This window comes from Musca autumnalis, unplaced genomic scaffold (assembly GCF_047663935.1).
Source record: "Musca autumnalis isolate F117 unplaced genomic scaffold, ASM4766393v1 scaffold_5, whole genome shotgun sequence".
Classification (NCBI taxonomy): domain Eukaryota; kingdom Metazoa; phylum Arthropoda; class Insecta; order Diptera; family Muscidae; genus Musca; species Musca autumnalis.
The window spans coordinates 210,433,970-210,460,218 of record NW_027412088.1 but is presented as its reverse complement, the minus strand read 5'-3'; the positions used below and the strand labels follow the sequence as shown (position 1 = coordinate 210,460,218).

Genomic DNA, 26,249 nt, shown 5'->3' with positions numbered 1-26,249 from the left:
AAAATAAAGCCGTAATAAACATGTGCTTTTTTGATTTCAAAAACAAAAGATTCAAACTCCTTCTCATTTTTCAATGATTTTCCACCGACCCCAATCATTAATTTATTTCAATATATAATAGTACGTTTATATATAAGCGGATTTAACAAACCCACTGGGTTTTAAATGTCAATTCCATTACATATACGTCAAACAAATCCTGATAATGAAGGTTAACCTCCCAAAAAGCTCTAATATAAACAGCATATTAGAGTTGTGTAGTTCCGGAACGAACTAGTTCCAAGGAACTATTCCGGAAAAGGAACTATATCCGGCTCTTTCATTTATATAGTTCCTTTAGTTCATATAGTTCCAGCCGTGCATATAATTCCTTTCATTTATGTATATAATTCATTTTCTTTCTTCGATCTTTCACGTTTGGTTCCTTCATCATTCAGATGCGGCCACATTGTTAAATAAATGTAAATTACATCCTCGTTACATTGCTGCAATTTATTTATTTTTATGTCAATTCATCCACCAAAAAATGAAAACAAAAAGAAAGTGAAAGATGCGTTAAACTACTTCATTCTCGGAACTATTTGGAATGAAGGAAATAAAAAGAACGAGGAACGAGAAAGATGCATTGAACCATGGTACAATAAAGTTGAGGTAGGCCAGGTATGAAAATCACTGAGAAATGCCACCCTGCAGCCATGGCTTAAAACGTCAAATGGCATGGTACAATAATAATGGTAGATGTACCTGCATAGCTATCCCCTATTACAAAAGTGACAATTCGAAAAATTCAATACATACACAATATTTTACTACCACAATTACATTTTTTGAATTGTCGACTCCAATGGCACTAGATTTTTCATGCCAGCAAAATTTTGAGCTGGCTGCCAATGATATGTCGAAAATGAAAAAAGAGTTGCCGAGACTATTTTTTAATCCATGTACATTTTTGTTTCTTTTAAGAATGCAAAGATTTAATGCATATTTTCAAAAAGATTAGGAAACACAAATAATACGTCTTGGCAGCTGCAATATATTAGTGGTTAGTAAAGACATAATTTTGATGTTTTTCATGCAAATATAGGTTGATAAATAATTTCCCCTCTGGGATTATACAATACTGAAAAGGCGGCAATACCAGATTCATTATGTTTATGACTGAAAACAATCATTTAAAAACGAAATAAAATAAAAATAGTAAAATATGTTGTGAATTTAAATCTGAAATATAATGCAATTTTGTGTGTTATATGCGGCTTAAAATAATTTTGGAATTGAACTTGCACTGGCATGTGTAAACACACAAGAAAACTGCATGCCAGTCGAACACTTTTTCGGCATTTTCGAGTATAATACATGTACTCAATTGGCACCAATTTACTGGCATGTGTAACGGAAGTGTTAAAGCTTCACTTTTTTATGTTAAAAGTGCCATATAGTGTAAAAACATTTCTTTAGCTAGGCTCCAGAATATTCTTGTTGGAAAAGTGTTCCAAAAATAGCAAAAGTTTTTCCCAAACTTATGACAGTGAAAAAATGTCATTCACTTATTTTCTACTTGACAAGTTTGGCTAATCTGACATCGTTATTGCAGGTATCCGATTTGCAGATAAATGTCAGCAGAATTTTTACAAAAATTGTAATTTTTACATTCCCATACTTTTGGAACAAATTTAAAATAATATCAATATTTGATAAATTGTTCATTCGTAAGTTTTGCTCAAAAAATCAACAATCAAGTGGTGAAACCGGCAAAAGTAGCAAAAGTTGTAATCTGGTTCCATATGAATTGTATGGTGTCTGAAGTAAAGGAACGCTTTTCGAGTAAAAAGTTGTAAAACTTGAAGATTCTTGCACGTAAAGGAACAGAGCTATGGCGTTACAGCAGAAGTTTTTTGATGGAACAATTCAGCGATACATCTACCTTTATGATTGCATAATGTCAAAAACAGTACAAAATGTCAACCCTGCTTTTGACAGATTAGGCCATAAAAAGAAAAAAATTGTAATCAGCTGTTAGCTGTGGCCTACCTTTACTTTATTCTACCATGCATTGAACTATAACGGTCCCGGATCTATTTGGAATGAAGGAAATAAAAAGAACGTGGAATGAGAAAGATGCATTGAACTATATCGCTCTCGGATCTATGGAACTATATTAAGGAACTAGTTCCTTTTGGTAAAAGGAACTAGAAGGATCGATCCGCTCCAGGAACTATATTACCCAACTCTACAACATATTTTATAAATTAATTTATAGAATATACAGCCCTGCGTCTTCTTCATGTAACTGCTATGCCTAAATATGACCGTACTCCCAGGGCGTGTGTGGTGAAAAAAGTAGAACACATGTATTCTTATGAGAACTACCGAAATACGTCGAGCGTATACTTTTCGTAAGTAGAAAATTTTCAACTTTGACAGAACGTACGATATGTTATTGTATGTATGTATGTGTGTGTTTTGTATTTTGAAAACAAAAGCCCAACAAAACATGAAATACAATTTATTGCAAAGGAAAAATGTTTGTTTTACGAATTAAAACATTTAATAAAGTTTCTGTCGCGGTTTTTGTGTTTTAAATGGGATTTCGGATTCAACGTATTTGGGTAATACGGACGCACAGAAAGCGTTGTTGTGGTAGGTAGGTGAATATTTTTTGTACGTCACGACTTAAATTAGGTATAGCTCATGGTACAATAATACAGGTAGCATTATCATGCCAGCTGATGGTAACATAATGTGTCAATTGCATTGAATTGATGTCAAATTTTGACATCTTATGTTGCCAACAATTGCCGATGCGGCTACCTGTGTATTTGTACCATGGCCCAATTATAGGTCCTCCGGCAAAGTCAGATGATTTCGATTTGAGCTGTCAAAATTCATGTTTGTCATTTGAATTCGCTGTGATGTATTGAAATGTCGAACTGTATAGAAACAGGTAGATGTATCTCGAAAAAAGAAAACAAACAAACTTAATATTGTACACGTAAAAGTTCAACATTTGTTGTGTTTGTATGAGAATCTAATTTACAATAACTTATTTTAGCAGTTCAAGTTCTATCAGCTGTTATTTTCTGTTTCGTCAAACAAAAATAACTACGGTAACAACTTTTTCTCGGTAAATGTTTTGTATGTATCTACCTGAATTGACAGAAAAGAAATTCGCCTCAAAAATTTTTTCGCCTCTGTTTATGAATTTTGACATTTAAAATCTTCGTTTTTCTTTGAATTCGCTTGATGGAGGACCTATTATTGGGCCATGATTTGTACCATGGTATAGCTGTTAAAATGTTGGTCTGTCAATCACTTGAACTGGTATCCTGAGCGCCATCTTGACTTGTTAACCACTTTCAATTGATTGTTGCCAATCAATGAAAGATATGCCAACCACAACAAATTTTGTTACTGACTTGTGATCTCTACTCACAAATGTCAAAATTCTCAGTGAGTTTATAATTTTCATGGGATTCGTGCGTGGATTTTTGTTGTTTTCTTTTGTTTGATAATCGAAGTCAAAGGCGTATGAGAATTGTTCAATTTTGATGTTTTTAAACAAATAAATCTTTTGATGCGCATATTGCACAAAAAACATATCTCGCAAGCAGTCAACGGTCAAAAAGTATATAAAAAATTAAATTATGCTAGAGTTCGCGACTATTTACAGATATTTTTGGAAGAAAGCGATTCACATAAATTTTGTTCGTGTGTGTGTGAAGTGAAAAAGATCATCGTGTAAGAAAAAATGATCTCAGTCAGCGAATATTTAATACAACAAAAAGTCAATATGGCGCCCACTTGTTAATGTTGGTGGTGCTTTAACATTAATAAGCTTGTAATAATAATAATAAATCGAAAAGAAAGAAGAAGTAAATAGTGCCAAGTGAAACTAACTTTTGTACTCTCAATCGATATTATGTGCAAGAAACAAATAATTCAGTAAATAAAAGAATAATGTGAAAAATTTCGTCATTGCCTGAGTATTGTTGTCTTTAGAGGTAATTATTGAACGACAATTATTTCGTGTGGTATATATGCTTATTCATAAATCCAACAATTGTCAAAAATATATATACATAACAATATCTAGTATTGGAAAAAAATTCTTAAAAGAGAGTCAGCTCATGTTAGTAGGCGCGGTTGTAGTGCTTTGTTCATAACACATTTGTATATTTCTGAGTATATTTTCAATTTTTATTTGTTTAGTAGCCAGTATAAGCTTAAATTTTGCTATTCTCTGTAGTCTGCTTCAAGTCAACAAAAATTAAATAATGGTCCGATCGTATTTTGTTTAATTGGTGTGTTTTACTAAACTTTCTTATTTCTCTCTTTGTGTGTCTCTCTCTCACAATCCCTGTTTCTTATTAGCGTTACCATATGATTGTTTTTGGAGATTTTTTAGTGTAATCGAAAAATTTAACGACGTAAACAAATTGAGAAGTGGCAATTTTTACCATTCAAAATTGGCATAAATAAAAAGTCCGATAACATATGTAAAAATTTATGACAACTGGACTGAGGTGACCCGAGTGAGGCTGGAAGTCAGTCAGTCGTTCGTATGTATCAAATACCGCATTTATGGTACGTTTACGTACCGCAGTTAATCCACTGGGGTTTAAATGTCAATTCCATTGAGTATTTGTCAAGTAAATCCTCATAAAGAAGGTTGACCCAGAATTATGAAAAAAATGGCAAATACCTACATAAGACGCCTTAAAATTTAATGGTCAAAACATATGTCACTGAGCCAAATCGCATGGAAAATAGGCTTCAAATTATTTGTTCTTTTGTTTTGGGAAGTTTAAAAGTGAGTAAAATTTCAAAACTGATATCAGTCATACGTACATCGGGGTGAGTGGCGGGTCAAGGGGAGGGGCATGAGCATGGGTGCAAGAGTCAGCAATTTAGGAAATAATGGAAATTTCTTGAAATTCAAGTTTTGGATTTAATAAAATTCAGTGCCCAGAGTGCAGTTTTATCGTTTATTAGCAAAAGTCAGAAGTCTGGGTCTCGAAAAAACATATGAGCGTAGGGATCGGACCCTTATCAGAGTGAGTACTACTGATTTTTTGACGTTATATCGGGCGATCTGGAAATTTGTCTTCAACTTTCAACAAATTTTTAAAATTCTATACAGTGAGTTAATTAAGTATATTATCTCCTCCAAAATTGCACAAAAAATTGAATAAATTCGCTAAATATCATCAAAAAATGACAAACAGTGGAATATTTTTATACAGTATAGGTATTTGTAGATAGTTTCCCAGCAAAATAAATTGGAAGTAGTGCAATGTAGACTAGTTCTTTCACGGCATGTTTTTATGCAGTTCAAACGAAGTCGTGAAAAAGGCGCTCCATTCCTCACATTTTAACCGCATTTGGATGCAATCCAAAGAATCACATCCATTTGTCACATTTTAACAACATCCGGAGGCAGTTCAACAGAGTCGTGAAAAAGGCACTCCAATTCCTCACAATTTAACAGCATCCGGATGCAGTGCAAACGGAGTCGTGAAAAAGGCACTCCGTTCACTACATTTTATTAGCAGTTGTTAGAGATCCCTACATGTATATAAATCAGTTTGTTCATCTCTACAGGAAAAAAGAGATAATCGTGTTAACATTTCCAAACATTTGTTGATACAAACTAAATAATATTTAATTTGTGAACATTTTTCCGGTAACTCACGAGAAGAAAATTTCCCAATGGAGTGCTGTTGGAGTACATGTCGAAATCTTAACTGGTGATGGGAAGACAATATCAAACCCATTTAGCAGATGAAGCAAAAGCACTTAAGTTTGGATTAAATGAAAAGCGGAGGAAACACACATGTTTGCGATTGAATTCAATAGAGAATTTTCATAATTTGTGTTAATTTAATAAAGTTATTAATATTTTTGTTTTACACAAATAATAAATGCATTTTATTTTGTTATTCAAAACACGTGCTCTGGACTGCCTCCTATTCTACCCCAATGGGTCAGTTAAAATGCAATGCCAAAGGGTCAGTTAAAATGCGGTGCCAAAGGTTCAGTTAAAATGCGGTGCCAAAGGTTCAGTTAAAATGCAATGCCAAAGGGTCAGTTAAAATGCGGTGCAATGGAGTGCCTCTTTCCGGGGTCACTCCCTTGTAAAAATCATGAGTGAAAATGCATAATTTGATGCACTTCCAAATCACTTGTACATATAATTTAACTGCCTCTTTGGAGGCAAACTTTTCGCTGGGTTGAGATCCAATATCTGCAAGAACCGCTCTAAAAGACTTGTTGGTATTATTTTACCTCAAAAAAAGTAATTTGCCTTTTACATATTTTTTAGGAAAATTATTTTTTTTTGTTACACGCTTTATCTTTTTTACATTTTTTGAGTCTTTCGCAACAATTTCGCCATCCTGCGACATGTTTTCGCAAGTATTTACTTAAATTTTCCTACAATTATTTCTTCAGGAATATTAGATCTATTTTTGTCATTTCCGACATTAATCTCTAAAAAATATGTAAAAAATCCTCAAAAATTAATGGTCATCTCCACAAAATTCTTGACTGTTCACGAAAGGACATGATTTCAAAAAAACGTGTCTCTCTTGCAAAACATATATAATAATAATTGTTCCACAAACATCCCAGATGGGACAAGGGAGACTTCTCTCATATCAATGAGTGCACGCCGATTCATATTGGCTCAATGATATGGGACCTACTTTTTATTGCCGAGTCCGAACGGCGTGTCTTACGACACCACTTGTAGAGAAGTTTTTCATGGCTTAAATACTCAGGAAATGTCGCCAGCATTGCTGAGGGGGAATTTTGCCACCGTTGAAAATTGTTGATGTTGCTTGGCCTGGGATTCGAACCGCAGACCTTCTGAGTGCAAGGCGGACGTGCTAACCATTGCACCACGGTGGCCCCCATCTTGCAAAACATGGAGACCTTAAAATAGAACACCTCATACTTTATATTAACTTTGTAAATATTTCATGCAAATGTACCTATATGCATTCCCCCACTTAAAATACAAATTTAAAAACATCATACTACTAACTAGTTAGTTCGGCACCTTTTAAACTATACTTTATAAATTTATTTACAGAATATATTATAAATAAATAAATAGGTAAAAAATGTCTCCTCGCTATCGTAAAATCATTAACAAATGCGTTCAAAATAAATAAAAAACGGATCTGCATCGCAAATAGTGAAATAAATAAAAGTTTGTATGGAAATCTAGAAATGAGGCAAGAAATTATTAACCCACTTAGCGCCGAGATTTTTTTTGCGAGAAAACTTAAAATTGTTTATGAAAATGATATTATTGAGACAATCTATTCTATATTCTTAAAAATAACTTTTTTCTCTAAAACGTATAGTTTTCCTTCTATCGGGTCTTCTTTTAAAAGTGGCAAAAACTTTGGAGGGTAATATAGGTGTATTCTTATATGCAAATCCCTTGGTTTTTGATTGAGAAAATAATCTTACTATATTCCTAACAAATCCCTGTCTTTATAGGTATGAATCTATCATTTATTATTAAACTTTTATCCGATATTTAAATTTTTCATCTTTCTTCCCATCCCTGTTGCGAATAAAAATCCACATATAGAAAAATCCAAGGGAGAGCAAACGGTTGAGTTCACAATTTATTACAAATTAAAAATAGTTAACAAATTGTGGCAAGAATCTACTAGTTATACTACGTAAACATTTTTTCCTTTATGTTATCGGAAAAAAGTAAAAATTAGCAGATCTGGAACAGACGCAAATTAAGATTACAGTCGAACTTCTCCATAACGTGGCTGTTTGGGGGCAAGGAGAGGAAATTCATTATAAATTGAAGATTTTGTGTGAGAATTCACATTTTTTATTTTTTTTAAACGATTCGTAATACATTATTCATGTAGAGGAGTTCGAGTTATGCTACCTTTTTTTACGGATCAACTAGAGGTCACCGGTTCACATATCGTACCTGTTCAACAAAAAAGGTAGTAACTGAAAACTGTAAAAATCTCAAATTATTTGGTCTACTCTTTCGTAAAATAATGCCGTTATATCAATCTTCATGTCTTCAGGGTTACTACTTATGTATCAACAGTGTTTTGTCTCTACTAAAAAATAGAAAATTTTGGCTTACTACACTTTTGTTGAGTTTCATCTTACTGGCTTTGTTATATGATCTGTTAGCTGTTTTACATAGAGAAGCTAACCGCTTGCTCCACCAAACCGGTTAAGATTTCCATCCCGGATAGGTGATTGGACTGGAGTCCTCACACTAAGCCAACAGTATTTCGGTATGGACATTCACAGCTCGGCTTCTTCCACTGCAAACCATTAGACCATTGTTTTCACACAGTTATATCAATGACTTCTCCCTTATTCTATTTTGAAAAGTTGCCGTATTATGCAACGCGGTGCATAACTATTTTCTTTTTTTAAATAATACTTTAAAAGAAAGTTGAATATAGACTCACCTTCGCATTTGTGTCATTACCAAACCTATGCTCCTGCGTGACCTTTCTAAGTTAGGCCTGGGTCCTCATATGGCATGTAAATCAATATATTCACAGACAGTAGTAGCAGCATTGCAATGATGCAGGTTTAACTGCACAAAGCTAACCTCTTGCTGTCTCTGCCCAACTGGTGCTTACATAAACCGAACTCTAGTACACCCTTGGCTTTGATAGTCTTCTACTGTTTGGTCAGTGGCAAACTTTATGACAAGTCCGGCATTCATCGGAAAGGCATTTAGAATACTTTTTATTCGAAGACCGATGTTTTTTCTCGACTAAGTTCTGTAACCTGTCCACATCCAATAAGAAGGAAATATGCATAATGAGGTTATTATCCCAGTGAGCCAGAGCCATCCAGCTGTATTATCCTCCGTTACCCTGATATGGGGTTTTGGGAATTGAGCGGCTGAGGAGCATAACAAAACCGTCTGAGAGAATTTAGGTGCAGCCTTCGCCTTTTTGCCTTTGTACAATCTTTTTGATAGAGAACTTGCCTTTGTCAGTGAGTGGTTTAAAGGTTTTAACACCTCAACCTTCGCAGGTTGAGACTGAGTTATCACCTACAGTATGATACTGCCCTTCGGTACGAATTTTTTGTCATAGTACCGATAAACCTTCCGTCTTTTTGATGGATGATTCTGCCTTACCATTTTTATCTTCCAATGCTTTCTGCTTTAGAAGTAATGGCTTGTCAGGTCCGTTCCCATTTTGTTAGACTATCGGCAAACTACCCGTCTTTTTTATGGAAGATTCTGTCATACAATATTCCTCCTCCAATACTTTATGCCCAAGAAAAAATGACTTATTATGTTTATCTGATGCTAATAAGTCCTATCCAATGTAACAGGTCGATTCAGCATCGTTTCTGATGGTTTGGGGTGAAGTATCTTGCCTGGAGTCGGAGATATGGATCATTGTGCCACACAGGAGCTTGAGTGAGAGTGAGGTTGATTTACTTGTGTAAGTGAAGGCTGAGGGTATCAAGGTATCCACATATACACCAATCCTTGCCTTTTATTATGACTTGTATCGATTAAAAACTTAATTGAATTCGAAAATAGTAAAAATTGCATATTGTTTAAAAATATTTATAAAACAATGAGTATATTTTTATATGTTCTTGTCTCAACTATCAACTACAACAAATATCTGAACTTTTCGTACTAGTTTGTGCATAGCTGCCTTAAAACCTCGCATCGCTTCAAGATTGTTACCCTGCTGCTATATGTATGATACAATTTTAAAGACAGAAGAATTGAAGGATTTTGCCTCTAAAACACTCACAGTAAAAGTAAAAATGTTCATAGGGCACATGGCAGGCATAGACAAAGTTAGGTAGACTGTCCAAATTACGGCCAACATTTCAAGATGGTCATAATTTGAAATTACAGATAGTTTTCAACATACAGTTAGGCAACAAATGTATTGCAAAAACCAAAATTGTAGAAAATTTCATATTAGTTGTTCGTTTGTGGCAACAAATAATGTAAAAACTATACGGTTGTTTGTGAAAATCTTTTGCTATAGGTCCTTACAACAATATTACGTCAAAATATGCAAAGGTTATTTGCGATTTATAAAAAATACGGTCAAAAATAAGAATTAACTACTACTTGGGGGTGACAATAAAAGTATTGCAAAGGGAAAATCAGTACTATAAAACTATAAATTTTTTGCAAATTTACGGTCATTATGCATTTTTATGACTTCTGCGGCTAATAATAGATTAACAGTATTGAATGTAATAAAGTTCAGTGATAAAAAATGCGGTCAGACAGGTAAAAAACGCATGGGACCATATTAACAATAAACAATGACGAATCGGCCACAGGCAAGTATGCCAAGAATGAATATTTGCTTCAATATGTATTGTAGGATAATGGAACAATGCAAAACATTCTGATTTTGGCTTTGAGAACATCGAAATACCTCTGGAAAGTATATGAACAAAATTGACACCAGTGTAGCATTTTGTCTCTCAATGGTTTTGATATGATTTCATTTTTACTAAGTGGATAGATATTTTCCTCTGCTATCATTATAAATCCAAAAAATTGCGCCAAATCCAATAAAACCGATCAAATATGGAAATTAAACCGCTACTGGAGAAGCTGGAATACCGAATATTTGGGTATTATATTCTTTACCATGGAAAATAGTATGCAAAATTGGGTTCACGGATATAATAATGATTGGGAAGACATCACCACTGACATAATTAAGAAATATTTAATAGTCATTAGTCTGAAAGTCAGAAAAATCGATCCCGAAAGCTCAAACAAAGTCAACTACCACCATTCCAAAGACCAGATAATGACATGTTAATCTTATTTGTGTAAATTGCCGATGTAATATAACAACAAAAAACTCTTAAATACATCGGGCCAACATCCTGATATCAACTCTCATAAAATGTTTTTGTCCAATTTAACAAAAAACTCCAAAAACATCGTCCAACGAAGGATCAAGATTTATTAAAAATTGGGGAACTAGTATCCTTAGAGTGGAACATACCGAGCCTTAATTTTTGGTTTAACTAAGCTCATTAATGCTCCAATGAATGTCCAAAGTGGATAGACAACTCATTAAGGAACACACCTTTGGTAATTCTCGATGGAACCATCGATTTGGTAATTTTTGCAATACTTTTATTGTCACCCCCAAATAGTAGTTAATTCTTATTTTTGACCGTATTTGTTATAAATCGCAAATAACCTTTGCATATTTTGAGGGAATATTGTTGTAAGGTCCTATAGCAAGAGATTTGCACAAAAAACCGTATAGTTTTTACATAATTTGTTGCCATAAACGAACAATTAATATGAAATTTTCTACAATTTTGGTTTTTGCAATACATTTGCTGCCTAACTGTATTAAGATTTGTATTTTAAACATAGGCGCGCCTAGCCGTGGTGCAATGGTATGAACACCTTATGCCTTACAAAGTGAATTTCCGTGTTCAATTCCTAGGACAGACAACATCAACAAACTTTCAACGGTGGCAATGTTGGCGAAACTTCTTTGCTAGTGGTGTCGTAAGACACTCCGTTTGGACTCGGCGATAAGCAGTAGGTTCCATGTCATTGGGCTAATATGAATCGAGGTTCACTCATTGATATGAAAGAAGTCTCCTTTGTTTCTTCTGGGATGTTTGTGGAAAATTGTACTTTTATTTTACTTGAAATAAAACATTTTAAGAAGAGAAGAAATTAGGGACATTGTAACGATGTAGCTTGTTTCATATCCACAAAATTGTAGACATCGATCCCATGTGTTCAAAAAAGTTATTAAGGGCCAAAGGTCATTTTTGGAGGCATTATTATTTTTTTTATTCTACCCTCATCCTTTAGGCTAGGAAGGGTATATACACTTTTATACGACAAAAAATGTGCCTCATCGAAATAACTGTTTTAGACCCCAAGTACGTTTGGACGAAATTAGTTTCAGACAATTTGGAGTCGATTCAGCCATGTCCGACTGGCTGGCTGGTGCGCACGATAACTCTGGAAAGGATCAACCGATTCGAACCAAATTTTGGGTATCGTTATATTTTGTTCAAACTTAGTTTAAGTTCGAAGATGGGCCATATCAGTCCTCTCCCTCTGGTACCTCCCCAACAAAAGGTCAAATTTTTTTTTGTAAAAAAGTGTGAACGATAACTCTTGAAGGGAGCAATTGATTTGGTCCAAAATTTGCACATCGTATTAATCCTTCCAGATATATATTAAACTCGATTATGGACTATATCGGTCCTCTCCTTCGGGTACCTCCCACACAAAATTCGAATAAAGTGAACTTTAAGAGCACCTCTCGGATGGTGTTGGAACTTTTATCAGTAGGTTGTCCTTGCGGCTCAATTTACGGCGGTACAATTTTTTTACAATTTTCTTGCACAAGCCCATACTTCTTGAGATATTAGCCTGAAAGCTCCATGAAAACATGACGGCACTAACTAAAATTGCAAAACCGCAAGATAATTCTATAGACTTTGCACATCGTATTATTTCATCCAGTCATGTATGAGGGTAGAATATGGACTATATCGGTCCATTCCTTCGGGTACCTCCCACACAAAATTCGGAAAAGTGAAATTTAAGAGCTCTCTCGCATCGTTTTGATTATTTTTTCAGTAGATTGTTCTAGCGGCCCCATTTAGAACGGTACAATTTTTTCCGTAGTAAGTCAACACTTCCTGAGATAATGGCCCAAAAGCTTCAAAATCCTGCCTAAAAAAAACCATGCCTAAAATGGCTATTGTGCAAGATAACTCTAAAACTTTTTTAAAAATTTCTTCCAAACTTAGTTCAACGTAATTTAATATTTCGAAGAAAATTGGTTACTAAAAATGTTTGGTATATGTCAGTGATTTGGTATATCCCTAATTACGGTACCTACAGATTTTAAAGCAAACTCATGATACAAAATCAATATATTTTATAGGGTAAGTGCACCAATAGTCGACACTTTAACGATTTGTCTAACTTTAATCATTCACCATTCCGAGTAAATTTTTCCAATTGCTATGAACTAATGCTTATTTTCTTCGATTTTTTTTACTTTTCGATGAAATAAAAAAATTTTGAATTATTTCTTATAAAAGTTGAGATAAATGATAATTTAGTGAAATAGTGCTTTTGTGCTAGTAGTCGTTACCATTTCCCAATTGTCGGCATATCGTATTTCACTAAAAAAAATGTTATAATTTGGTCGTTTCTTTCATTTTAAACAACAACAACAAACGCACTTTTACACAAATAATTCTTATTTTAATCCATATTGCTTTTAAAAATTAAATAATTAAATAATTAAATAATTTAATATTTTTTTGCATTTTTTGTTAACATTCCAATTAATTTTGCATCAAAAAGTAAGAAAATTTTAATATTTGCTTGAATAAAGTAGTTATTGTCTATTAACCTAGACAGACGGCAGCGTTAATTTGCATTAACTGCCTTAATTTAAATTAATTCGTACATTATCCACATTCTTAATGCACAAAATCAAAGGAAATTTAAACTGAATTTAGCAATTTCAATATGGCAATGCTGTTGAAAATCAATTGTCTTTTGTCAAATGTCCATGTTTAAGAAAATAAAAGAGGAAAAAATCAGCAATTTTCGCGTTTCTTCAAAATAAGCAGTGGTCTTTCGTGAGTAGAATAGCAGCTAATCGTTTTCCAAGACTTCTAACAAATCTCTTTTTAAAATTTTTATTTTCACAAAAAATGTCATTACCCACCATACCAATTCTATCGAAAATTATATCTTCTTCAAATGTTTTTTAAAGTTTTGCAATATTTTTATAATATTAAAAAGACTCAAAAATATCGCGAATAAATTCAATTTATTTTTGCTACATCGTGGTAAAAATGTCAATGGTAGAAAGTGTATTTGTATCGCATATTTTGGCGAACTTTTGTAAAGCTTTATGAAATGGTCTGCTGGGTACAAACAAACAACACAAACAGCTGTTTCATAAATGCAGAAACTATCGTCTGTCAGGGTGAAAAATTAATTAAAATTAGGACATTTTTAATGCAAATCAACTCTGCCGTCTGTCTAGGGTATAAAGTCGGTAACTATAATCAATAAACGTAAACAAACAAAACGATTCCCGTACCAATCACACAAATCCTCTCATAACAAAAACAAAACCACAAACTTTTCAATGTAAAAAGATGGAAACCGTACGATTGCTGAAATGTAACTTCGGCTATGCTTTGCCGAGTTGTTTTATTCACCTACGAAACAAAAAGAATTTTTGGCAAACGTTTGCCGTGCGTTATGGTCAATGACACACTCAGGCACACACACATGTGATTGCTTAACAACCCTACAGTGCCCGAAATAAACATAGGTTCACATGTAAATTTCTAATTTTTTCATAATTCAGATGAATTTTATAGAATTTTATAATTTTGTATTATGGAGTTAGGCACTCCCCATGATATCAATATATCAATTATTTGATTTTGCGTCAAAATAAAAATGTGTAAAATTTTAAATTTTTTCCCCTTATTTTTGGTGCGAAATAATGATAGGTTCAGGGCAACTATTGGGGATTTACACGTATAAATTTGGGGAAAACTTTTTACAAATCGTTGTTTTTTTTAGATCGCCGATGTCCAACGAGTAATTAAGTTTAGAAGTTGTCCCCGAATTATTTTCAAAATGCAGATTTATTCAACACTTTACAGCAATTTTCAAGAAATAAATTTTTAACGTGGGAGAGGAGGTGAATCTGTGGTTGTCAGAGGCAAGGATCATTTCAATTTACATGAAAAGAGTATCAATCGAAAAACTAAATCCAGTTTTTTAAAAAGTTTTATAAATTGGGCGCAAATTTCAACGTCAAAAAAGTCTGGAGGGTTCTCCAACGCCACTTTGACGGCAAGAATCGCTTATTTTTTCCATTTATTGGAGTTTAAATAATTTAGCATCTCAAAACAACAGTCAACTTGATCTTCAGGTATCGAAAATGCGATGTAAACAAACGTTAGTAAGCTCGAATCGTCCTAGGAAGAATAAAAAAATATTCAAGAAAAGCAGCAATCGAGCCTGAAGAAGAACAGACGTAGGTTTAGGTAAAAATGTTTATGAAAAATTGATGGGAAATTGTTTGAGTAATAGAAAAAACCATTCTAGCCATTTTGCATGATATTTCACAGAATTTTTAGTCGAAATCTGGCGGTTTTCTTTTTTGGGCTCGGTTGCAGTTTTACTTGACAATTTTTGTATTCTTCCTAGGACGATTTGAGCTTACTAACGTTTGTTTACATCGCATTTTCGATACCTGAAGATCAAGTTGACTGTTGTTTTGAGATGCTAAATTATTTAAACTCCAATAAATGGAATAAATAAGCGATTCTTGCCGTCAAAGTGGTGTTGGAGAACCCTCCAGACTTTTTTGACGTTTAAATTTGTGCCCCATTGATGAAACTTTTTAAAAACTGGATTTAGTTTTTCGATTGGTACTCTTTTCATGCAAATTGAAATGATCCTTGCCTCTGACAACCACAGATTCACCTCCTCTCCCAAGTTAAAAAAATTAATTCTTGAAAATTGCTGTAAAGTGTTGAACAAATCTGTATTTTGAAAATAATTCGGGGACAACTTCTAAACTTAATTACTCATTGGACATCGGCAATCTAAAAAAACAACGATTTGTAAAAAGTTTTCCCCAAATTTATACGTGTAAATCTCCAATAATTGCCCTGAACCTATCATTATTTCGCACCAAAAATAAGGAAAATTTTTTTTAAATTTTTATTTTGTCGCAAAACCAAATAATTAATATATTGACATCATGTGGAATGCCCAACTCCATCATACAAAATTATAAAATCCTATAAAAGCCATTTGAATTATGAAAAAATTACAAATTTACATGTGAACCTATGTTTATTTCGGGCACTGTATAAAGTAACATCAACATACCACAGAGAATATTTTATCAATCACCAAACGTTTTTGGTTTATTCACATGTGTTTAGTTCTATTTAGTTTTCTATCTGCTCTTGTGGAGTTGAGTACTTTTCGCTTTTCGTTTTGTTCGCACTCACGAATGTAAACAAAACGAAACTAAACAGAGAGTTCCGCCAGCGTGGGTTAAGTTACGTTTTGTGTTGTTCCTATGAAAAATACGAAACGATTGGAAATGTTATTTAAAGTATTTTTACGTACGCTGGTTTGAAGTGCGCGCGTCTGTGGCATGCCGACATTTAGATTATAGACTATAATCAAACTAGGCCTAATATAGCCTAAAATCGCATAAAAGCTCTTTTTTATTTGAGTTATTTTTATTAATTGGACTTTGAAGTACTTATTCAACATATTTTTACAATATCGAGCTAAAAATAATTGACAGAGCGCAATTTTTTCACCCCATGCCGACTTCTGGCAAACTTTACATTTTGTTGTCCCTAAAGTCAGCATCAGATAAAATGGCAGAATTACAATAATTTTATTGAAAAATTGTTCATTTTAATATATGTAATTACAGACATTATTATATTTGTGTTGGAATATAAAATATGCCGACTACTGGTACATGTCGGACTTGGAGCACTTACCCTATACGGTTTGGTTTTGTTGTTGTTTTTTTTTGTCAGTGGCTGATACTTTCTTACTTTTTTCTTAAAAACAGTAAGACTTGTAGATTTAACAATTGTCTACAAGACTAGCCTTAATAGTTCGTTAAAAAGGTTCAAATTAAAAATTAGCCGCGTAAATACATTATGAGGCGAACCGGTTATTATAACCATACCATGTGTTCGGTATTTCCATAACAGTGGAACCGGGACTAACCCGGTTCTTCAATCTGATCTTTCGGTTCAAATAACCGATCAACCTCCCATGAATATTATATATTTCCGTAAACGGCGCAATAACCTACCTATGGATTAACAATTCAAAAAAATCTGACAGTTTTCGTTTGAGTCGTTTCCCTTGGGCTTACGTTTATACAGGTGGCTTAAATGACCTAATGTGGCATAAAATGACTCTTTCATGGAATAACTCTGCTAAGCACTAAGCTTAACTTTGTTTGCACATGTGGGATCGATGGGGACTTTTAGGACATTGCCTCTAATGGCAAATGCTAGCTCTCCACCAAAATTTAGCTTTGAGGGATTTTTGCTATTTCAATGTCTATTTTAACTGGGCTATAATATTATAAATATTAATAAAAAGGCGCAATTTATCTTTTCTTTTCAACATCAATAAACAAACTCTAAATGCATGTTTCATGTTGTGATATTACTAGGCCAAATGGCTTCTTCGCAACAAATAAATAAAAAATAAATCCTTTCCAAACCATTAAAACTAATAATAATACATTCATTCGTTTTTCTTTTTTATTCTGAATCACAATATAGAATAATCGAAGGGTAAGCATATTCACCAATATTAAGATACCAGACTTATGGAAGACCCGTCAATCACTAAGAGGTAAGTAACAATCTGATGTTAATAATAAGTATTAAAATAACCATTCAAATTAACAAAAAAATGTTGATTAATTTGAGAGAATGTTGAATTTTATTAAGTGTGACAGTTGATTGTTTGCCTTTTTCTGGCTCAGTACCTAGTGCTATATGCAGTAACTAATTTGTTCATATTTGTGGGCATTTTATACCCTACACCACTATGTGGAAAGGGTTTGTTTTGGTAAAAATTTATGTAACACCGCGAAATATTCGTCGGAGACCCTCAATGTGGCGATTTTGAGATGTGTGTCCGTCCGTCCGTCTGTCAATTATAAATTGTAATCAAACTCCAGGCCGCAATTATGCACCGATCATCACGAAATTTGGTATGGAGGTCGGTTTCACATCAGAATAGATCGCTATTTTAAATGGTGATGATCGTGAAATATTTAGCGGGTGAAATGGACCAAAAACATAATTTTTATCCGATTTTGTAGCTGCTCTATAGGTCACAATAACACTGTGCAACATTTTGAGGGTAATTTGGTGCAAACAATTTCAAATGCGGTTTTTATGAAAGTACAGACGCAATAGATAAAAACCCTCTATGGGTTTTGTTTTGTTAGATCGGATTTGGATTTTATGGCCCTATCTAAACATGGCTAAATATTGACTTTTTAATGAAAATCTGGGCTATATCTTTGAAACCAATACGAATCTTTCCATGACAACCTTAGCAAACTTGTAGATAAGAACAAGAAGAATGTATTTGGAGACGTAATGAACACGAATAAACTCATGTATTGCATCAAATTTTATAACCCAGATAAAGCCACTGGTCGTTTAAACGCCACAAAAAATGGTTGCAAAAATTGACGTAAAACTTTGTTTTTTTTGAATATTTTTGTCGGTTTTTTTTTGCATTTTGTTATAGTATTGTCTGTTATCTGTAATTTCATGCTGATAACGCCTCATTTGACCTACGCATTTCCACGCAATTGACCAAAAACCCAAGCTATCCAAAAAATCGACTTTTTTGTAATTTTCGACTTTTGATGAAAAATTTAAATATGCGATAAAAATTTAATCGTAAATGTTAGAATCATATAAAGTCAGGGATTTGTTAGGAATATAGTAAGAGTATTTTCTCAATCAAAAACCAAGGGATTGGCATGTAAGGATACACCTATATTATTCCAAAGTTTTTGGAACTTTTAAAAGAAGGCCTGATTGCAGGAAAACGATACGTTTTGGAGAAAAAAGTTATTTTTTAAAAAATGCTTAAAAAATCGCAAAAATATTTTAAGTTTTCTCGCAAAAAAATTCTCGGCGCTAAGTGGGATAATATATCTAACATTTCCGTGATTTGTATATATTTCGCAGCGTATCTCCAAAACCGTCAAATTTTTCTTAATGTTATCTTTGGGAAAAATATTCGCTGAAATGTAATACACAACTCTACAGAACATATCATTGTTGTAAAATTCCTCTATCGCGTTGTTTCTATCATATTTTTCAACGACAATTTGATAAATATATCAACAATACATTGAAATTTCAAATATGAGAATAAACAGCCTGTGTGAACGTTGTTGGAAATATGTTTTGTAGAAAGTATGATATGAAATACCGCCTAAACAACATGAAATAAGTGTTTTACAGTTTCTTTCCTATATTTTATCAATTTTGATGCGCTATATGCGGTTTTTCGTAGCTGGTCTGTTTCACATATAAGTTCTACTACTTTAGGCTGAAAACTGCAAAGCAAAATTCTTATTTATTTCTGAGTTAAAGCACGGATCAATTGAAAAATGGGTCGTTTTAGCCCTGAATAGATGAGCCCATAAAATCACAACCCGATCTAAAAACACGAAACCCAACTAGGTGTTTTGTAGTCTTAATAAAAGTCTTTCAGAAAATGCCCACTAGAAGTTGTTTGCATTTTCAGTGTTGCACAGTGTAATAGTCCGATCGCCTCGAAATTTTAAATAAGTTAAGAGTATATGACAAACAAGAAGCTTGCAATTTGAGATGGCGATTAGATAATATTTAGAGGGTTAAATGGACCACTATTATTGTGTGAATATTTTAAACATTTTTAATATACAGCTTATATCTTTTTTCCTGGAAGAGACATGACCCTCATTTATAAGTCATCGGCTACCTTTAAATGTAAATATTCATATGTAAAGTGGCAATACTTCTTGAAAACCCAAAAATCCAACTGTAGATGCAATAATACTTTTGTTTATAATAAATACTAAAGTATAGGGAGGAGTATCACCCCTCGTTGAGGAAAAAAATTAGAAAAAAACACCGGAAATAGAACTACTGATCTTCCCCCTGATGCAAATTGCAATCACATATCTGGGTGCCACCGTGGTGCAATGGTATGCACACCCGCCTTGCACTCTAAAGGTCGTGGGTTCGATTCCCAGGCCAGGCAACATCAAATTTTCAACGGTGGCAAAATACCCCTCAGTGATGTTGGCGACACTTCCTGAGTATTTCAGCCTTATAAAACTTCTCTACAAGTGGTGTCTTAAGACACGCCGTTCGGACTCGGCAATAAACAGTAGGTCCCATATCATTGAGCTAATATGAATCGGGGTGCACTCATTGATATGAGAGAAGTCTCCCTTGTCCCATCTGGGATGTTTGTGGCACAATTATATATATTATATATATATATATATCTGCTAGATAACGGCCCTACTGCTTAATATATTTTTGCATTATTGCAAATTACATGGTGCCCTAACGTTTTAATTGTCCAATTGGATTTTTATACATACATTGCAGCATGGGTCGCTTTGCCACCTTTTTGCAAAACGATTCCCCAGCAAGGCAAAATCAAAATTTCAACGGTGGCAAAATATCCTTCAGTAAGGTTTGCGACATTCTGAGTATTTCAACCATATACATCTTCTCTACAAGTGGTGTCTTAGGGCACGCCGTTCGGACTCGCAGATAAGCTGTGGGTCCCATATCTTTGAGCGAATATGAATCACTCATTGATATGAGAGAAGTCTCCCTTGTACCTTCTGAGACGTTTGTGATACAATTATTATATTATTATTTAAGCTTGGTGTGATACGGTACCAGAATCAACAAAGTTATTTCTTACAATATGTTTATTTGTTCCATAAAAAAATTTTTGATTTGTGAAAAGCTAATTCCCAGTGGTAAAGGTGTAGGGTATCACATGGTCGGCCCCGTCCGACTATAGTCTTGGCTTACTTGTTTTTAGTGAATTTTGGTATGAAAATGACTGTTCAGACTCATTGCGGAGAAACCTAAAGTTTTAAGTCAAATCCTAAACTGTAAACGATTTTAATATTATATTTCCACTTTATTAAGGACATAAAATTACTCGAGTAACCCCCAGTTTTTGTAACTTATTTTTGTTCGTTCGTCTATATTCGTAATAATTTAGGCATTCATAGCTAAGCCCCCAGATGACATACACATTTAATTTTTCGTATACCCGTTCTATATATCATTAAGGATTCCTCATTTAAAAATCAGCGCTCTAAATTTGCGCTAAAGCGAGTAAATCGATCTACAAAATTTGACAATTCGAGTGAGAAGAATAAAATTTTTTACAAAAACTGGGGGTTAATGTTTACCCTATTAAACCCTGCAAAATGTTTGGACGAAAGAAGAAGTTGAATCATTAGTGCACCTGATTATTCAGGAATACATATTTTTACCTAAATGAAGTCATGATTTTTACAAGGACGTGGCACGGCCAGGATTCATTCTATACATTTATGATATCGACATATCATTTATCGTTCAATATAAAAAGTAAAATATACACATTCCTGATCAATGATTTGGATACAAATCGGATGTTGTCAACAGACGTAGAGTAGAGTGCCTCTATAATGACTCTCTGTGGACTGCTTCAAATGGTAATAAATGGTGATAGTCGAATTGGTTTACTTATATGTACATCCATACTCTGAAGAAACAAAAGGTTGCACAAATAAATCAATAATTTAAAGATCCAAAAATTCTATCCTGATTTTAACTTGTTTAAATGCAAAAAAAAAGTACAAAGCCAAAGCTAGCCAATAAATGTCAGAAATAAGCTTTATTATGTACTAATTTTGTTGTAATTCGAACAAATAAAACTAACAACAATATACGTATGTGTACAATTGCTCTATTCAACCCTGTAAGCAGTTGAATGTCATTCGGATCTGCACTTGTATGAAGGCAAAACAAAAAAAAAGCAAAAATTTCCTGCGTTTGTTTCTACATTTTCCATGCCATCCGATGTTATATTCGTCGTCCGTATGACTTTTGGGGTTGCTTTCGCCTTTGTTATGTTTCACTTTTCTTCTCTTGCGCTTAATTTAAAATTAGGTTGATGGTTTTTTGCTGGTTCGATACTTACTGATGACGGTGGTGCATTTGTGTTTGCTCCCTCACTTTGCTGATGGCCGGTCATTGATGACATCATATCAACTTAGTATAGCATAACTTTTAAATTCGTCTTTAGTCGTTAATATTTGTTAATATTTGTTAGCATTTAAGTAAACTAAAAATCCAATCAGAATTTGTAATTTTTCACAAAATCACGTCTCAGCATAGATTCTGTAAATTCTTTTTCGCATATTACATATTTACACCCATGATAAATATGGAATGATATGGTCACTTTGCGAAAATAATTGCATAATATCAAAGATACAATCATATACTCATGTAGCTCATGAAAGCATTCTTGTTGTGTATTTACTTCTATTTTTATTTCAGAAGCTAATACAATATTTCATAGGTCCACAGTTTGGATGAGTCTCAATATTTTAATAAATTTAAATTGTTCAAATGGACAAATTTGACGATTATAAATGTACATATTTCAGCAGTGGATTGATTTGCAGCTGCAATGGTATCCCGAAAGAATATTAGACTCCCAAAAGACTCCATATACAGACTCATTTAATTGAATAAAAAAGACATTGTTCACGAAGCGAGCGGAGCGGTAAGACAGAGATGATTCAAGTTTCCTTTTTAGTTTTCTTATTCTTTCTGTTGAGAATATGTTTCGAAATAATTATTATACAATTCATTGGTTGTTTTGGTTTCGCACCTCACTTTCTCCAGGAAAGATTACACGATAAAATGTCTCCTTGTCCGAAACCTCGTTTGACACTGAAATCTTTGCATAAGTAAATTTCTATTCTATCTGAAAATCGCGTGCATGTCAATGTTATCTCACAAAGCCGTATGTGCTTTGCGGTGACTCTAAACCCACATATGGCTTGGAACACCTTGGAACCTGAACAAATCACATTACTGACAGTTTTATTTCTAGATCATACCCATTGTAGGCGAGCCACAAATTATTGTATATGCTAAAATAAAATATTCTCAGTAAACGAAAATTGTACACCCATTATACATTTAGCCGATTTGATATTCGTTATTTTGGTTCAGCAGTCATTAACAGTTTTTCCTTTTACAGGTTGATTGATTTTGGTGCTGACGAACATGATTATGACGAAGTTCAAGATTTGCCTGAAGAATCAACAGCCAATAATCAATCATTGCTTTCCTCTAACAACAACAATTCTGCCTCCATATCTGAATGTTCACCTAAAACGGGAGAGAGAGAATCTTTCATCAATAATAACTTGGTGCCCGAACTGCCTTTGCCAAAACAATCAAAAAATTCTCTAAGTAACACGAAATCTAGCAAAACGAAGTCGTCAAAAGCATCCAAGTCAAAAATTCCCAGGTCACCATCATTGGCAAGTACCTTGGGCTACAATAATTTTCAGCCTCCGCCGATTTCTGGAATACCACCTCAAACCCCACCACTCCCACTGGCATATCAAAATAAAGGGAAAACGCCAAATTCCCCAACGACTCCGCTGGACACCAATAATGCTAACTTCTTTGGTAGTAACCACACCAACGTAATGGCGGGTGGCAATAGTGCAAATAGTGGCGGTTCTATCGGCCTCTCATCCACCAACGGTAGTGCTCAGCGCAATAGCCTCAATATGGCGGCCAATTCACGTCGTTCCCAAACACAAATCTCTTCGCCGGTGCCTGGGGAATCACCTAAAAATTTCCAATTTCTAACTTTGACTGTAAGAAAGGACGAAAATGGATACGGAATGAAGGTAAGTGCATTGGAAAAGTAATGTCTTTCAGTTCTGTTATACGAACATCTTTCTTAAAAAATAAAATCACGAATCAAGGAAGAACCTAGTTATTCTGTTATTTTTTATTATGTTTTTTTTTTTATTTTCACATACATATTTACATTTTTATTTATTTCACTGTTTATTCTTCAGGTTTCTGGCGATAACCCAGTATTTGTAGAAAGCGTCAAACCAGGAGGTGCTGCGCAAATTGCTGGCCTAGTCGCAGGTGACATGATACTAAAGGTAAATAAATGCGTTTAATTGAGAAATTGTTCCAGAGAATATATCTAATCCCTTTTCAAATTTATAAAGGTTAATGGTACAGAAGTTCGGTCAGAGAAACATCCAACCGTCGTAAGCTTGATCAAAGGTAAATTCCTAGTAGAAGTACGTAATTGTAAGAAGTATAAGTGTACATTTCGCTTCATTCTTGCACATTTCAAGTAAGCTTTAAAGTATAGGATTAAACTGTTTTCAAAGTGTTGTTGTTTCTTATCAAATAACGGCATTAAGAGGGGAACAATGATGCATAACATTCATGCAGTATTTTATCTTTGCAGCCATATCTGCATTTTGTATTATTTACATATAATACATACCTACATACACATACATATCGACTGAACGCGTAACATTACAATTCCGAACTGCATTGTTGTCTCGGTAAAACACCCTCAACTTCTTCAATGGAAATGACAAAGAACGCACGGAGACAGATACGAATTATTATATACGATTTATTGCGACATTGTTGGGAAAAACTAGTAAAATCAATTAAAAGAAAAAAAAAAAACATTAAAAATAGTAAAAGGACATCGAATAATAATCGAATCAAAAGCAGTTTCCAATAGTTGAAGGAAGGGGTGTACCAGATTATAAATTTAATTAAATATTTTATATTTGTATTTATCACAAAGTGAAAAGTAAAATGCGCACGCACGATGGGTAGTAGATTTTTAGTTTGTACATTCGACTGGTCTGAATTGGTGAAAGAAAATAATTGATAAAGACGACTATGTAAGCATGTAATGGAAAGTTGAACACAGTTTAGCATGGCGTTGACATCCTGATCGTTTTTACTGTGAGGCCATACAGAAGTTCAGCCATCAACAAACAATTTCGACCCCATCCAATGTATATATATGTTTACGCAGATGTATAATTCATTCTCATATGGGAATTGTAACTCATTGGTCGCAGATTTTTTCTAGCAATTAGTTGATGTATGTGTGGGCAACACTTTGTCCAATTACTGTGGAAAACAGGTTGAGCAAAAACTATACACATGCCCCCATGCAAATAATAATTAAATTGAAATATGTCGTCACAGTTGTATTTTAGATGAATGCATTTTTTTGTTATACTACCATGTATCCTAATGGTTCCAATGAAATGGTTACATATAGGCCTACTGTATATATCGTCCCCATAAATGCCCAAAGACGTAACTAACAAAACCGTAAGTTTACAGGAGTAGCAAAGAACGTTATGAAATGAAAAACTATTTCATAGAATATCAATCTTATGAGGGCGAGTACTATCAACCATGTACGAATGGGAGTAAGTAATGGTTTTGCAAAGTTGTCCCATTTCCGAAATGCCATTTCTTGAATAGGATTATTATTTTTGAACGTAGATGCTTACAAGAGCATGCTTTTTAGTTTTATGTATTAGATTCTATCAAAAAAAAACAAATTTTGCTCATGCATTTATGGAGTTAGAAGAAATCTTTTTCCAGCGATGCTAATTCTGTAATATTTATTGTAACAATTGTTTTTTATTTATTTTCGATTTGCAGCTTCTACGATCGTTGAATTGGCCGTTAAACGCAGCCAAAAAATGGCCCGCCCTACATCTGTGGGCGTTGTGCCTTCTACACCAGTGCTAGGAAGGGATCGAACTGCATCTATAACTGGACCTCAACCCGTTGATGTAATGTCTTCTATATTCCATTTCTTTAATGTCAGCATCAATGTTCAACTTAAATAAAATTTTATTTTTTTTTCAACAGAGCATTAAACGCCGCGAAATGGAAACATACAAAATAAAAACATTACAGAAAATGTTGGAACAAGAGCTACTAAACTTGGAACGTTTAAAGGGTGATACCAACAATGCGGGTTACAAGACCTCGGAAGCAAATATAAAAACGTTGCGGGAACAGTTGCGATGTGCTGGCGCCGAGGTGAGTAACCCACCCGATTTTTAAGAATGAATACATGTGAACCATTGTAATATACCTTTCTCTTATGTTTTATACTTTTGTAAATTATGGCACTTTCACCTGTGCTATGTTTTTTCAACCTTGTTTTCCCTTCGTCCAATGCAACCTTTGGCTTGTAATTTTTAAGAATGTTACGTCTAGCTCCTCGTGGAGAAAAGTGACTGCAATTTTAATCAGGCATTTAGACCTCTTTCCAAATTAAAGCATTGTTCCAAATGTTTTGAGGCTTCCCCTTAATCCTTTATTACCCTCTTCCGGAAGGCTAACTTACCTTTATTATGTACAATAGTACATGTTCAGAATGTTTCATAGGCATATTATCTATAAATATGCTTCTGACGTCCGAATGCCAAAGAACATACGGCTGTGCTTGCTATACACTTAACATAAACTGTTGTCCGAAACATAAATATTTTTTCATTGCT

General features: G+C 33.9%; 2 protein-coding genes across 7 annotated transcripts in view; both read left to right on the top strand.

Annotated features, from left to right (window-relative positions):
- Nucleotides 1-26,249, top strand: part of pcs (SH3 domain-binding protein parcas) — a 549,277-nt gene that overhangs the window by 13,048 nt on the left and 509,980 nt on the right. The gene's annotated exons all lie outside the window — the stretch shown is intronic.
- RhoGEF2 (Rho guanine nucleotide exchange factor 2) overlaps nt 3,289-26,249 on the top strand; it is an 89,433-nt gene continuing 66,472 nt past the window's right edge. For 2 of the 6 annotated variants that reach the window (XM_073955001.1, XM_073955000.1), the window contains exons 1-7: nt 3,396-4,001; nt 17,383-17,455; nt 22,913-23,576; nt 23,751-23,843; nt 23,913-23,970; nt 25,399-25,532; nt 25,612-25,785. In XM_073955001.1, coding sequence (XP_073811102.1) covers nt 17,430-17,455; nt 22,913-23,576; nt 23,751-23,843; nt 23,913-23,970; nt 25,399-25,532; nt 25,612-25,785 — 1,149 coding nt within the window. In that variant the 5' untranslated portion in view covers nt 3,396-4,001; nt 17,383-17,429. Of the gene's footprint in view, nt 4,002-17,382; nt 17,456-22,912; nt 23,577-23,750; nt 23,844-23,912; nt 23,971-25,398; nt 25,533-25,611; nt 25,786-26,249 lie in introns of all 6 variants that reach the window. The other 4 variants (XM_073955005.1, XM_073955004.1, XM_073955003.1 and 1 more) reach the window with 4 other exon arrangements.